The sequence below is a fragment of the Gobius niger genome, assembly GCF_951799975.1.
Source record: "Gobius niger genome assembly, chromosome: 9".
NCBI classification, from domain to species: Eukaryota; Metazoa; Chordata; class Actinopteri; order Gobiiformes; family Gobiidae; genus Gobius; species Gobius niger.
In genome coordinates this window covers 26,426,746-26,443,557 of record NC_136860.1, presented here as the reverse complement: position 1 = coordinate 26,443,557, position 16,812 = coordinate 26,426,746, and the positions used below count along the sequence as shown (strand labels likewise).

General features: G+C 40.9%; 1 protein-coding gene across 1 annotated transcript in view; it reads right to left on the bottom strand.

Moving 5' to 3' along the window:
- The window catches only part of epha6 (eph receptor A6), a 320,275-nt gene extending 303,771 nt beyond the window's left edge, over nucleotides 1-16,504 (bottom strand). The window contains exons 1-2 of the mRNA XM_079563391.1: nucleotides 15,886-16,504; nucleotides 630-694 (exon numbers count right to left, since the gene is read on the bottom strand). Of these exons, the coding sequence (XP_079419517.1) occupies nucleotides 630-694; nucleotides 15,886-15,964 (144 nt within the window). The 5' untranslated portion in view covers nucleotides 15,965-16,504. The remainder of the gene's footprint in view (nucleotides 1-629; nucleotides 695-15,885) is intronic.
- Nucleotides 16,505-16,812: the final 308 nt, after the last annotated feature.

The window sequence follows — 16,812 nt, the reverse complement described above, 5'->3', positions numbered from 1 at the left end:
TTATCTGTCTTCAAGTAACTGGATTTCCCAGGTGGGCTGAGAGGTGCAGACCGAAAATATGCATATGGATATCCTATACAAAAAGGCTGAATATAGTGGTGTGATGTGCCCAAAGTAATACAAGTGGATAGAAAAGCTAATGGTGTGATGCATTCACCAATAGAGCTGACTTTATGTTTACCCTTTTACCCTTTATGTAGTAAAAAATATTACAATTTTTGGAAAGCCTAGATAGATTTGATCACAATTGATAGATTTACATTGCCATTGAAGCAACTACAGCCATCAGCCGCCTCCGAAAGGTCACACTTTTCTGTAATTGGTTGAATCTCCGGCAATCACTCAGAGCAAGTCTGACCAATAAGAGAGGTTTGAGCACACAATATAATACACTATCATTATAGAATTCAGTATAACGATTTGGCTTTAAAGTCTTGGTCTTGGTTAACATAGTGAAGTTATGACTATGTTGAGGTTTGTTGGCCCACCTTTAGACCTATTTTAACCATGGCTTGTCTGTATGTCACATGGATGGGCCAATACAAGGTGGTAGTTGGTGTGAAAAAGTTTAAGAAGCCCTGTAATAATCATGAATACACAAATAGTTATGGAGACATGTCCCAACTTACCCCATTGATCGGATAGGTCTTCCATCCCAGCTCCCCAAGCACAGACGTGGTATCCAACAGCATCACTTAAAAAAGCAGAGGAAAAATACAGCTTTTAGCTCTATTCTCACAAAGTAAATTGAAATATCAGTTTTTTTGTAAATATGAGATACAGAGAAAGGACCATTTTGCCACTTGTGACACAATTTGGGATGTGATGGATTGCAGTCAGATTGTTGTCAGCAGCACATTCCCTCCTATGCACCTTTCCCATCCGCAATTCCAAGCCTTTATTCTGCTGTTGGCTGGGGGTTTTAAACTGTTTCTACAGAACAAAATGTTTCATTACGTTGACTATTAACCAATGCGCTCCTGTTTATATGAATCTGAATTTATAACACCTGCGTTGTATCTCCTCCATTGTATTCAATTATATCTGCCGCGCAGAGATTTATTCTCACCTTGCAGCCAGTATTAAAAAACATTGCATTTCGACTGGTGAAAATATTGCCATCCTTGACAGTATTTTGTCTTGGTCTCAAGGACAGAAGATTTAATAATTCAGGAGGTGTCTCCGCCGGTGACAAATGATTTACAATGAAGCAGAGTCGACATGGCTTTCCTGGAATTACCTTTGAGTTCATGCCAGCACAACACTGTTAAACAAAGATGGGAAAACAGATTTAGCAATCACTCAATGGCCATAGTCAGCAAGTATCTGAATATCAAAAACACAGCGCACTTTCTTCAAAAATACTTTTGCAAACTGAAAATGATACGGTACTGCTCTCTTGAATTTGAATGCTTTGAGAGTCACGTTCGGTTCAGTTTCAGCATGAACATAAACAGCTTGATATTGACCTTTATTCTGAACTCTTGTTGGCACTGACAAATGTGTAAATAAATGCCAGAACTACATTCACTATGGATATTATGTCAGCATTAAATGGTAAATGGACTCCACTTATATAGTGCTTTTCGACCTTTATCAGGCCGAAAGTGCTTTACAGTAAGGAAACAGTCACCCATTTACACTCTCATTCATACACCAAATATACGCAGACACTGGAGGCAAAGTGGGTAAAGGGTCTTGCCCAAGGACACAACGACAGTGTGCACCTTCAGGAGTTGCGATTCGAACCCACGACCTTCCGATCATGAGACGACCCGCTCTATCAACTGTCGCCTCCGTCGCATTAGACCGGTAACACCCAAACATGTAGTTTGGGATCCCTAGAATAGCCATACAAACAACATGGAACTCCCAGTGTAAAATTAGATTGACATTTGACATATTCCTTTAAGTTTATATAATATGTAGCTTGATCCCATTTTTGAGAAACATTTCAATGACAAACTTGTTTTTTCTATACTTCTTCATCTTGCAATCCTCTCAATCGGCGCTATATAAAAAAAGGTCTTCTCCTTCCTCTTCCCTCCCCCACTTTATGAATGCTCAGTCCTATTTCCACAAAACAATGCTGTCTTGATTTTGTCTTTGTCATGCACTATATTTGATGCTAGAGAGATTAGATATGACGTCCCATACATGTAGAGCACACAACCACACACAATACAACAAAGAAAACACAAAACAGTGTCCAAGGTGCTCAAAAACATTCTCAGGGTGTCACTAATCTGCCGTAAAAAGAAGAAGAAGGTTCACAATAATATAATAAGATCTATACATGAATGGTTAGGATTTGATCAAAACCTGTTTGGATGTACAAAGAACCCTTGTTTGCAGCAGAGTGCAGTATAGGCAAACACATGGTACCATTGTAAAAAAAGTGATGTGTCTAGAAGCTTTCACCATCTCTATTAAACAAGGTCGCCTGCAGCTCATTCTTCCAGATGTCCATCCTGATGTGCGCCGCCTGCATAAAGTTGCTGTTTAATGTAGTGCAACATTTATTATGTTTATGAGGAAACCAGATTGAGAATAATGGTACACGCTGTGCCCATATCCAGCCCCATATTATTTTCCTCTGGAGATAGATGCTCTGCGGTCTGTAATCGGAGAGTTCTTATGTCATTGATGTCTTCATATTTCTGCTTTTAGTGTGACATTGGGCAGGAGTGGAATCTATTAAACAACACTGGACTAAATCATTGATGAGTTGAAGGGCAAATACACGCGATGAGAATAAAGTCAACCATTTTAGACCAAAGAGTTCACATAAGAGCAGAGCAGCCGACTAGTTCATCTTAAAACAAGCTAAAAGGCTCCAGGCAGCATCCTGCACACTGCTCGTCACATTATCCAATAACAGACTCCAGTGGTTGCCATAAAAGTAATAATATTCAAATTTTGCCATTCAGATTCAAAACTTTGACAAAGAGGCGCAGTTTCAAAAATAGCCCGCTCCTTCGCCAGATTTTGGTCTTTTGAGGTGGCCTAATTTTACATGAATAAAACGTCTCTGCGTTCAAAACTGGACTCTCTTCCGCTCATGTCACTTTCCATTTCTCTTCCGTCTGTGTGAATGTCACCGCACATCTTCAAGACCCTCCCGCCAGCTCCATCAGACCTCAACAGCTTTTTGGCACCCCCTTAAAAACCCTGTGTGGGTGTTGAGACACTCAGAGGTGGCTTGGAAAAGAAAGTGTCTTCTATAAGTGTGGTTAAAGATGGAAATATATTCACTGTCTTTTTTTTTTTTTTTCAACATTGCATCTGATGTCACATGTGGTGCATGAGGGACTTTAGGATCTAACACAATTTATAGCCTGGTTGAATAAAGCAGCAAGTAAGCACTTAGCTATAAATACTGTTTAAGTGGCGCTAGCCTGCTGTTGCCCGTTAGCCTGTTAGCTTCTTCTTTGTGATTCCACTAGTGTGTATTGGTGGCTCCGACCTGGTGGCAGAAAGGTTGCAATTGTGGTTTTCAGACCAGAGACACCAGAGGGAGATGAAATACCCCCCAATCATCCCATCAACACTTGTATTACCCCCAGAGGGACTACGGGACGTATTTATTAAGGTAAACATGTTACTTAGGATTAAGTTTTAGATTTTACCATTTGTTTTTCATCAAGGTTTTGCCTTGAATCGACCCTAGTACCAATATTTGAGTCCACAAAGTTTTAGTTCCTGGTCTTGATATAGGCCTCATTATTATTGTTCATTGTTTACTAAAATGAGCTTCACACTGGTAGTTGGATGAAATACTGTTGAGTCGTCAACAAAAATTACCAAAACAATTATGTCCCTTTACATTCATTTCTTGCCCTCAATCTAGGGCTGGGTGATATATCGATATTTAAGATATATTGATATATTTTTAAATGAGATATGGAATTAGACCATATCGCGTATATCGGGATATTTCAAATTCAGATAAACTTTTAAGTTAGCAAAAAGAAACATGTAATCTCAAGATGATTTAAAAAAAAGTTTCTTCTTTAAACTGAGCACTTTATTTTGTTATTATTTTTGTCATGTTCTGCAACAGGAACTCAGGCCTGGTCACTGTGTGGGTTCGTAGCAGGTTTAGCTAAGACCCAAATTCTTCAATACAGCTGCGGATGACACATTGTAATCCAAATATTTTCTGCGGTGTGAAAAGTTTACGAATGACTGCACAAACATATCTGCAAAAGCGCAACACGGCTCTCCGGGGGCTTGTTTATTGACGATCATTACCTCATACGCCGTGACTCATTCCAGCTGAATATGATCAGCAGCTGCCAACAACATTGTCCTCCACTAGTCATTGTCTTGTTGGGGTGCTACAAACACCGATAACACACTTTTCTTTTTCTTTTTTTCTTTTTTGCACTGTACTCTCTGCTTAGATAATGACCAGCTTTTCAGTCCGTCACTCACAAAATGTCCACTTACGGCTTCATAAGTGCTCCTCTGGGTGCTCATTATGCCAACACAAATTTTAATCAGCGACAATATCGCGGATTCATCTCCATTAGAACTTCGCTGCCGTGGGAAAGCTGGTTATTACAAATGAATGGAGTTGAAAGGGAGGCAGTTTGGTCATGCAACACTATCATTAGCGATTACGGTGTTAATGCCGAATGATTTTATCGCACTCCGTTGACCAGATCGAGGCCGGACTGTGAGGGAGAGACAAAGGCGTCTGATGCTCGCTAGCCACAAGGAGGCACCCCGCGGAGACACGTAGAGGCATAATGAACATACAGAGCTCGCTTTGAACTGGTAATTACTGCCCAGCACGGAGATAATGTACAAGCCATATATGCCTGTTTGATCTATTTATAGAGACTGAATGCTTTTTCTTCATCATCTACATTTTTATGTAAGTATTCTTTACACGCATATCATCATCAACATGGTCAATTCTGGAAGATACTACTGAGACCAAGAAGTAGAATATTAGTAGTAGCAGTAATAGCTGAATTAGTAAAACCCAATACCTGACCTATTTTCTCGTTGGGTAAACGTCCTTTTGCTGCCATACGGTAAACTGCAAACACAGCAATTTATGAAAAGAAATGAAAAGACCTGCACCAATCAAGTGAGAGTCTTATATAGTACGATATATCTCTATAGGGGTTCATCCTGCTTTATTTCCCTGTCTGACAAAGCGGTGCACTTGGCCGAAATATGCGTTTAATTATTCACATGAATGACCGGGATGTGCAGGGGGGGATTGTGAGCACAGTTTGAAAACAGGATGTCAGGTATCGCAGCTTTAAAACACTCCTTATGTTTAAGTTTTGCTGAGCATTTTCTCATAAAGTCTATGCTCTATTTATTGCCATCTTGTATCACTGAGCAGCATAAATCCCGTTGCATATTTCAAAGACAATCTCGCTTCAATTTCATCAATATTCTAACTTGCTTGGTGAGGCAGAAACGGCAATATCCCGTGTGCATCCATCTACAGCTATTGACACATCTGTGGGTGGTCTTCTTGTATCAGAAATCCCACGGTATAATCTTCCCCTTCGCTTTCTTCGAGGCATTAACGAAAATAACACCCTTAATAGAGACGCAACGATCAAGCTTTTTTGCTACCGATACTGGGGTTTGAATATCTGCTGATATCCGATATTTACCGATACCAAGAGACTTTCTTAAAAGTAGCTTTCTCTGAGTGAAAAATTTAATCAACTCTTCTGCATTGTAAGATCAATAGAGTCCTATTTTATTGTCACGTTACAGATAAATTATATCTATTGATAAACTCTAAAAATCTAGCAAGGATGACTTTTCTATCTAAATATCCTTGGGCAGGGGTCAGCCCTATGTTCCCCTGTCGATAGAAGTGGGGCAACATAGATGTATTAAGATTAGGCACCAGCCGACTATCCTTAAGGTCAGTGGCTAGGGCAGGGTCAGGGTTTCACTCTCATGACTTGTGATTGGTTGATGTGCCAACCCACCTACGGAAAAAAAAAATTGCACCTGGGGAACATAGGTACGCACCCCTTGGGTATATGACAGGCTTTGGGTTGCAATAATACAAACAACTCCCATTAAGTGATATGATCATTGTAAATATTTTAGATCAGTTATTTCTAAAATACAAACACTTGGCTTCAGCAGTGGTTATTTTATTTTATTAGACTGATTATAGGTATTTATATCATAGTTTCTGACCCAGCCTTGATTAGTTTTTGTTAGCATTAGCATGCTCCCGCTAGCTTTAGCATGTTACTGCTAACTGCAGAATTTTGCACGGCGATCAAAAATACATTTGCGGAGGTTAAAACTAACTCAGCGATTGCATTCCCCAATTCCCCAGTTCTTAGCTTTACAATGATATACAGCATGCCCATATTCACTAAGATCTAGATGGTAAAAGTCGTGTTTTTAAGGCTTTCAGTATCGGATATTTGTAGCCGATACCCAATAGCATATTTTTTCCAGTATTGGCTCCGATATCCGATACCAGTATCGGATTGGTGCATCCCTAACCCATAATACACCATTCACATATATTACTGACTATCCCTTTCATCTTACTTCAAGGGTCACCATTGAAAGCAGCCTGAACAATACTGGTTTATCAAGGTTTGAAGCAAATGATTGATTCGTGACAAGGATTACAATGATTGATTACACATTTATACACCTTCTAAGCAGGGTAATCGAGTATTCATCCGTTGTTCTGTCTACACTCCAAAAATGATTCATGTTGAAGGTTATGTAGCACTTATCTTGTCGACTATTCTCTGCTGATTTGATCCCTTTCAAAAGTTGGAAGACAGAAGAAATCGGGCTATAGTCATAAAAACACTGCTTCAGTAAAAGGTGTGAAAAACATCCAGTTGAGAAGATACAAGGAGCGGCGTGAAAATAAAACACCTCAGTTCGCTGACAGTTTTAAACGCTTGCACTTGCACTTGGAGGTGTGAGATGATGAGCTGCTTCAAGTTGACTCATTCCTAGAAGTGAAATAGTAGACTTTCGTGTCCCAAAAAGGAACGCTGAAACGCTGAACTTTGCATTTGAAACATGTTTCAACCAGTGCCTAAGGGCAACCTCCCCAGATCTTGATAGAATCTTGGTCAGGATTACCTATACTATGCATGCTTTGGATCAATGTTAATCGCATTACCAGGAGGCATTTGGAGATGGAAATCATTTGGCAACTTTGGAAAGTACTATCAAGATCATTTTCACACGGATCTTAGTGCAGATGCATGTCCTGTATAATCACGCTTCCACTCATTTTCACTTGTAGTGAAAAGAGAGGGAAAGAAAACATGCATACTTTTCTTAATCTCTTAATCTCCAGTTTGGCATTACCCAAATCGAAAAGCTTCTTGAAAAAGCATCGATACAGCAACGAAAACAAGGATGAAAACACAAGAAAAATGCGACAAAAGGGCAACAAAAATGTGACAAAAAACATGATGAAAAAAAGTCACAAAAAAATGACAAAAATGCTTCAAAGAAGCAACAAAGGAGCTACAAAAATGTGACAAAAACAATGGAAAAAACACAACAAAAAAAGCAACAAAGGCATGACAAAAATGCTTTAAGGGCATATGACACATTAGACACCATTTTTGCTAAAATTATATTTTAGATTTTGCTGAAGATTGTACCCACTTTAACTTAGTTTGGCCATTTTTGTGATGTTTATAGTTTCACTTCGTTATTGACAGGAAGTGACATAGAAGAAGGCAAACAATTTTAAACTGTTGCTGTGCAACCATGTTAATGGGAAATGAGTCAATCTGCTAAGGAATGTTACCTTTATCTATGTCACTTCCTGTCAGCAGCTTAAAAATTCAAATAAAAATAACTTTTCTGCCCAACATTTCTTCATTTCTTCATTTCTTCAATTGCCGCTTCACTGAAATAAAATGATAATTATGTAACTGATGAACTTGCAACTGATCCTTCTAAATAAGTCATATTTTCAACAAAAAAGTTATGATCAGTTTTGAAGGCCTTAGCTTTCAAATGAGGCACTGTTGCTCTCCAGTCGAGATACTTTTAGATTTGGGTGAAGCCAAACTGGTGAAAATGTGCTCGGTTCAGGTGGGGGTTAATCGGTTAAAAAAGTGTAGTTTTTGTGCCAGTGTCGAGCCTAAATTGAGGTAGAAAATCGGTGCAAAATTCATCTGCAAATCTCTAAATGTAATGTGGGAATTTGGTGAAAATAAAGGACGAGAAATTGACGTTGGATTACCTTTTCAGTTTCATTACCATGCACTCAAAATAGGTTCAGTTTAGCCCATGGATTTGTCACACATGCCTTTCCTTAACCCAACCCATTCCTTTTGTCCAGGTGGCTGAACTACATCTGTGCCAGTGTGAACTCCGTAATTGTCAGTGTGGCCTAAAACTGCCTGGGTGTACATCTCTATCCAATCCTCCCTGTTCTCTCCCAGCTTCTCCCCGTGTAGAGCTCTCTTTCAGCTCAGCGGCACCCACGGACCCTGCCTGGAGCTTACGGTCCTCTGGGACTTCCTCCGTGAGATATAAATAGAACATGAGCTGGCCAACTCATAAATATACGGCGCTCAAGTAGAATGATGACATCTCCTGTCTTGCCTATGGGTCCCGCTCCGTGCAAAACAAACACCTTAAAATAACTGCGCCCGTGCGACAGACCTGGGGGCGCACTCACCACTCTTGTCTACAGGTGCGCGCGAGGCTGGCTTTTTGCATAAATATGGCTGTCTCCTTATAAGTTTGTCAGCTGCAAGGTTGTTCAGAAGTCACCTATAACTTGTGCAGAAAGGTTTAATCCAACCCCAGAGGATGACAAGAATAAATAAACACATAATATTATATAGTCACAAGAAGAGTTCAAAATCTTAAGGTGTGTTCACTTCACTTACAGGCAGATTTTTTTTCGGTCTGCATAATATGTTCAGTAGCGCTTGTAAAATAGATTTGAGCTTCTGTTTGAGTGAATGCGTTATTATGTAATGGTGTAAACAAAGTATCGGTGCTAAGCAGCTCACGATGTGCTGTGAAATTGAAAGCTCTCCGTATCAGAGGCGAACTGACAGGCGTGACTCAGTCTTTAACGCATCCACAAAGGGATCAGACATTCAGCGAAATAAACTGCGGCCAACACAGTGGACTTGTTCGGACCTTCTTTGGAGTCTGAGTGACTTTGAAAGAGCGTTTGAAGTGGCTCAGGTTCAGAGGGTCTCGAGCGGCGCTTCACTGATCACTGCAGGTTGTTGATGTGTTAATCAATGCGCACATTTTCTAATTACTATAAATTAATTAACAATACATTATATAAATAATACTTGTTTTGACTTGATTTACAATATATGGTTTGTCATATGTTATTTGTGTATGTATTTTTCATACTTTACAGGCAGAAGATGTTTGTCTATCAGTGGATGGTTTTGCCATGAAATAAGAAAAATGAAACAATTATAAACAATAATCTCATTTGACCTTTATTTAACCAGGAAGATAAATAATATCATTTTAAGGGGAGTCCTGGCCATGGAAACCTATTGTCAATGTTTTAGTGGTCAGGGAAATCAGAGTACCCAGAGGAAAGCTACACACAGGAAGAACATGCAAAAGAAGGTGTTAAGCAAAAAGGCCCCGTACAGTTGGGAATCGAACCCGGGGCCTTTTTGCTGTGAAGCATGAGCGCTAACCGCTGCGCTACCATGCTGCCCATAGTCTTATAAATCAATAAATAACAATATTGAAAGCAAGATTATTCATTTATTTAGTAAATCCATGTATTTATTCATTTTTGAAGCTTCATTTCAAGGTTATTATGTGAAAGCATGTTCACTGAAAATGTATTTAACGGCGTTATATTCCCATAATCCCACATATGCGAAGTCATCAATCCTTCAGAACTACCTGTGCAGGGTCCTATTGTCCCATGTCAGTTGGACCTGCATAGTAACATGCACAAAACAAAGGGAACAAGACACTGTTTTCAAGATGGAGAGAATTCCACACTGGGCCTGCACAGATTTGGAACGTATTTGGAACCTTTATTTTTGTTTAGACAAGTTCCGTTTTGACCTCGGGCATCCCTCAAGGGTACGTCAAAAAAGATTATCCTGGGGAAAAAAAAAAGAAAATCCTGAAGCCACTCCTGCTGCTGCTGCTCATCAAAGTGGTGTTAAATGGAGATGGAAAGCTCTCTTGCTGTGCATTCTAAAGGGAGCAAATGTGGAAATACCATTATCTTATGCTTAATTTCTGGGGCGAACAAACCAACGGAGGCCTGGCATTAGCAGTGATCCTCTCATTTTGTTGTGGCGTCAGTGCTGTGTTGTTGCTAACAGTCAGTACATTGTCTTTGGGCCGTTTGTGACATTTATGTACGACTGAATATGGATTTGCTTACTGCCGTCTTCATCGTTCTGAAAGACATGAAAGTATACGAGCCCAGTTCTTGCCTTTCAAACTCCCGCACTTTATCTGTGTGGGAACAACATTTTTTTTTTTTTTCAGGCAATGCTTTAACAGAAATATTTCAGGGGATTGCGCGAGTTTGTATGCCATTTCAACATTCAGTGCTTTCAGGTGACCATTACATTTGTCCTGTCTCACCAGAGGAGACGCCGCTGCGACTGGGATTGCTTGCGCGCTCGCCAAATTACGTCACCGCGACGTCTCGGAGATGTCTCTGCAACATCTCGGAGACAGACGTGACAGCAGTAGTCGCCAGCCAAGGAACACAATCAGTTGCGTGTGTTTATAGATTAATATAGGCGTCACATGACTTGTCTCTTGACCGATTGGCTAGATCTACTTTAGTACGTTGTGTTCAAAGCTGCCCATGGTTAACCGGTGAGTGTATTTTAAGTGCGGGGCTTAAGGTGTTTCTTGATATGACACATCTGCCAGCCAAAGCCTTTGATTTTAACTCTACAGCTCATTTAAATACATTACAGTCTTAAATTAAGTATCAGTCATATTGGCCACCTTATTCTCCCAGTGTAATTACTTTCTGATGAGATTTGAGCGCAGATCCAGTTCACCGCGCGGCTGTCATTCTTCTAACTGAACAGTCATTACCATCATCATAGGACGTCTTTCAACAAGGTGAGCAAGGCTTTCACTTGGATTTGTGATGATGAGGCACATAATACTAAAACACTGTAGTCAAGAGAAATTTGTCAGATATGACGAAGTAAAAATGGGCAACAAATAGTGCTGACTCTGAGCAAATGCCGAAGTATCAATACTTAATAATTGCGGAATAATTAATGCACACCTAGTAATAGCACAAAGCTATTTTGCTTAAAGGGGCGAGGGGCAAGTAAGCCATTTTACTCACGACTGCCACCTCAGGTTATACATGTAACTGCACCTTCTATATTAAGCTCGTTCATGACGGCACTACGGACCCGAATTAACACCTTTTGGAGTGACAGTGCAGGATCTTAGAGACAGTTGTGGTGAACAGGTCTGAGCTCATTCTACACTTTAGGACATTGTTGAAACATGTAGGGGGAGGAAAATACTTAATTTTAACATATTTAAACTCGTATAGTCCCTTTAAAGGAACAGGCCACTGTTTTTCAATACTCAGATATGGTCATACCTGAGCTTAGACTAGTTAGACCAAAGATGTTGGTAGCATTTAGCCTCTCCTCCTCTCCTCTATGGGACCAACAGGGTTGAGGTTAGAAGCGACCAAGTTCTTCCACGCTTTGCCTATTGAAATACAGTTACATGAGTAGTTACACGATCTAAGTATAGTTACAGAAAATTATATTTTATACTCGACGTTTGCGTGGTAAAGTCGTAGTGCTTCTAAGGCGTTTTTACGCCTTACAATATAGCACCTTTTTGTATCCGCTTAGAAAATTGACATGTTTCATTTTGTGTGACTATACTTATCATGTAGCTACTCACGTAACCGTATTTAAATAGGGAAAACGTGGAAGAGCTTGGTCGCTTCTAACTTCGACTTCGTTGGTCCCATAGAGGAGAGGCTAAATGCTAACAACATGTTTGGTCTTTTTGCGTGACTGAGTGCACACACAAAGACTAGGCAGGTACGCATCAACTCGCCTAAGCTCAGGTAAGAACATATCTCAGTATTGAAAAACGGTGGCCTATGCCACAACAACAACAACCTGACCAATATTTGCTGTTCTGCTGCTCCTATCGGCAGAAAGAGACTGAATAGAACATTGATGCATATGGTTTTCATAATCATCATCATCATCATTATAATTATTTAGCAGACTCTGGGTCCATATGAAGACCCAAAACAAGCAACACAGACAACAAAGTATATTATAAAAGACAACTGTACCAATGCTTCCACAGAGCTGACTGGGAACACATTAGGATTTACCAGCGTCTAAACAGCAAAGTTCTAAAACTCATTCAAACGGTGTCTAAATCTGTCATGATGAGAGCATCAAAAGTGCAAACCCGAGTCTGAGAAAACAATAGACTGGCAATGCATCATTATAAGCCACTTTGAGCTTTTTCATAGACGCCTTTTTCAATCTGCACCACAGTGGGGCTGTAGACAAAGGTGTACGTTCTAAACAGCTTGGTTTTGACAATGTCTGAACACAAATTACACATTTTTAGTTTTCTAAGTTTGCTTTTTTCTAGTGTGTATAAACCAAAAGAAGTCTTATAACACATTAAGGATTTTTTTTAAATCTTTTATCTATCCAGGCTTGGGAAGAGCATACTGAAACCATACGTCAGGAAGACTAAGCTTATTCCTAGTTATTTGTGATAAGAATGCAATGGTTTTTCATTACATTTAAAAACTGTTTGACTGCAGTGAGACTAAAACCAATTGTGAAAAAACAACAACAGAGAAAACAGATTTCATCTCTAGAGAATTGTCCCGTTTACACGCCACACCCTGCAAGTTTTAACAGAAAAATGATGAGCATGAAATGTATAGGTATCAATAGATATCTTCCACCTTCTGTCAAGTCCAAAAACTAAGAAGCGCCGCTGCAGAGGACTTTTTAAATGCATAAAACTCGGTGAGACTCGAGGTGGCGGCATGAGTCAGAGGAGCAGTCCTGACATTTCCGCGCTCGCTCGGACTGGCCTGATTGATTTTTCCTGACAGTGCGCGGCTGCTGAATATCTACTTCAGACAGTGCTGATGGAGATCTCAATGCTTTTGTGCAGGGGATCAGTGAAGGCAGAGTGCTATGATAGAGAGCCATGCCTAAGTCCTTTAGACTCTCGAAAACCCCCAACCGCAAGCAACGGCGTTCTTTCATGTGGCACTAACTAGCTTCTTGCCTTTCCTTGAGTGAGATGTTGGCGTAAAACTGATCTGATTGGAGGTTCGTATTTTCTGAGAGCGGCTCGCTTTCTTGACTTCTAATGCCCGAGTTTCACTGTCGGGGCAGAAAAGGAGAAAAGAAAAATCAATCCCAAGTGTTTCAGAAGTGGGAAACAAAGACGGCATCTTTCGAATTACAGAGCAATCTTCTGGTTGGAAAATTTCCACAAGGGCGACAGAAATAGGGGAGGGTAAACAAGTTTTTTTTTTTTTTTTTTTTTAACACCAAAACGCTGCTGTCTGTCTGTGCCACAAGAGAATTGAGGGGTGGGACAATGTTTGATCATAAAGAATAGGGCACATACATACACCACCAATACACTGTTAGAGTATATATATCGACATCTCAAGAAGCCAGGTTTTCCTTCTGACGGAGAATGACACTTTGTCTGACACAGACTGAAAGGCAGGGCATGGGTTTCCTAATTTAATTAAAATTTTCCATCATTGGGGTCCTGATTTTGTATTATTTTGAGTCACAATTTGATATTTGTACATTTAATGGAACAGTATAGCTTAACAGTCTCCAGTCCTGAGTTCTGATTTAACAGAAAAACAAAGCCAGAATAGAAGCAAATTAGACACAAAAAAAAAAGTATTTTATTGTTGCAAATCTCTACTGAATCCCTTATCTTAAAGTGTGCCTTATCGGCGCCTCGACAGCATCCAAAGCGTATCAGATCACGCCTCCTGTCTCGGATTGACAAAATAGAAGAAAACAACAAATTTTTACCACAGCCGGGGAATTGATGAAAACTTTATCATTTGAGCGAGCAATTGACAGATACAAACGGCACCTTGGTTTTCTTTCATCTGAAATAATGCCACAATGCGCGCTTGTATAAAACAAACCACTTTTCTCTGTCATCTGAGTTATTATCTGGCCCCCATCTCTTCACTAAGCTGCCCCGCAGTTGTAGCGCTTGTCCCGGACCAGTCGATATGAGCGACTTTAGCACAACAGAAAGAGGACATCAGTTCAATCATCCCATCTTTGGACAGAGGGGGGAAGAAAAAAAAAAAGAAAGGAAAAAAAAAAGAAAAAACGCAACGAGAATGTTATGTAGCGGCTGTCTGAGAGGACGGGGAGGTGCGTGGGTCTTATTGAACTCTCCAGCAGAACAATAAAACGTAACCTGGGGGGGCAGATCCCGCTGTGCACCCGCTGCAATCGATAAGCCTATTTTAAACCGCTCGCGTGATGCACCTGTGTGTGATCTACAAGGGGGATACACAAAGCCCAATAGACAGCAGAATGGATAACAGAATGCATCCATTTGCGAATCTTTGGAGGTACACTTGGAGGTAAATACGTTTATTTTTATAGCATGGGGCAAAGTTGCAAATAACTATGCACTGATAGACATTGTTCAGTTAGTGCTTAAGCCGCAGGGACAAATCCAACCACTTACGTCCCAGCATCCAATATTTATAATTAGTGTCTAACGTAAATCCACTGTTGCTATGTAACAGAACACAATGCATTCTGGAGAGCATTCCGGGGGCTTGCGAGATCATATAGGTTTGAATGGAAAATGTGCCCTGTGTGGGTCATGAACAACAGCGGTTCTAATATCGGGGGTCGCGGCTTAAAAAAAAAAAGAAGAACTGGAGAACCACTGCAGTTATGAAGGTCCCCGGTTCATTTCCCAGGACAGATGGGGGCCTTTTTTTGCATGTTCTCTGTGACAGCATGGGTTCTAATCTTCCATGAGAGCTCTTGTTTTCCCTACCACTACAAACATGTACAGTGGGTTCTCCTCTGGGACCAAGACTCCCTGACGGACTGTCTGAATCTCACTGGGACTTTTCTGAGTAAATGAATGCAAAAAACAAAAAAACAAAAAAATCAACTGAAGAAATGTAAATCCTATTAACTGAGCACAACGCACACTAAGAAGGCTTTTTTTTTTTTTCAAGCATTTGCACATAATTGATTCTAGTAAGTGATGAGTAAAATTCACTCAATATTTGCCACTTTCGCAATACATTTACCACCGAAAAAAGTATTTTGAACAATATGGCACATTACTCTATTCAAAGAAATATCAGCAAATGAGAGTGCTTTCAAATGTAACCCCAAAACAGGTGAATGACTATCTATTCATTTTTTAGGATATACAAATCTTTGATCTCTACATTTTCAGGCGTTTTCCCACTGTTACTTCCAGGAAGCATCACACGTTATTCCATCTATGCCTAAAGGTGATCATTCAGCTTGTTTGCACGCCATCACGACAGAATCAGTTGAATAAAGCGTGCCTACAACAACACAACTTTATCCACACAGCCTATACAATCACCTACAGAATGTCAAACGAGCTTCCAACTTGACCTCCCTTCTGTATTTTTCAGAGAAAGTCCAATGGCTGATGTGAAAGTTGCTGCAATGGCGCGTTCGCTTCAGCGCGGAATGTGCTTAACGACTTTTAATAATGAGGTCGTGCTACTTTATTGACTGTTAACAGCACGACACTGCGCGGTGCTAATAGTTAACTGCGTAAAACATCCGCCCAAATGGACCCTGGCAAAATGCGGGTTCCCCCCCCCCTTACAGTCCCTACCTTGATTGCAGTCGCCGCGTCCGGTGATGACAATCCCCAGAAAAAGTAAAACGAAGGAGTATCTGTTGTCAAAACTCATGTCTGCTGCATTCACGGGGCGATTTTGACGCGTTGTTTATTCCAGCGTATTTTTTTGGAGGGAGAAGCGACTGAATTCCTCCGCAAGCGATCGTCCTGGTGCGTTACATTTGGCCCCGATTGGAGAGCAGTGGTGCCGGGGAGCGTAACGAAAACTGGTCCATCCTCGCAATGTACAGTCTTTACAGTCCTTTTCTTGGCACTTTATCTCATGGCAACTTTGGCGCCTTCTTTACGCACTTCGGAGACTGTCGTGGACGAAGCGACGCGAAGTAAGTCTCCGTCTTGAAAAGAAAAAAGTGATGACTTGAGGACTTGAGACGTCCTCTTGAACGGACTCGGGGCGGCCAGACGGCGGAGAGAAGGCGAGGAGGAGGAGGAGGAGGAGGATAGTGCAGGAGGAGCAGCCCGGGCGCGCACACACGGCAGCTGCAGCTACGGCGCGGGGGAAACTGAGCGCGTCTGGTCCGCGAGGAGGAGAGAGACACGCTCGGCACTAGAGGGGGTTAGCTGCTCACAAGGCGACGTCGCGTTCACGTGTGTGCTGCGCGCGCGGTTGTGCTGTGTGCGTGCGTCGCAAGCGTGCGTGCGTGCTGGAGGGGGAGAGCGTGCGTTTCTCAGCTCTTGGTTCAAGTGCGGGGCTCTCGTGCAAAGGTGAGGAATTTAGACACACGTTTGACACTTTAGGTCAAGGAAGGAGACGCTTATTGTTCTGAGTTGTTCCTAGACAGTTACGTAGGAGAGTAATTGAAGTCGATTATAATCAATGTAATCAAAATTTGTTAGAAAATGTACAAAGAAATAAAATCCCATATTATAAGCCCCGGAACTGAGCACATTTTCTCCAGT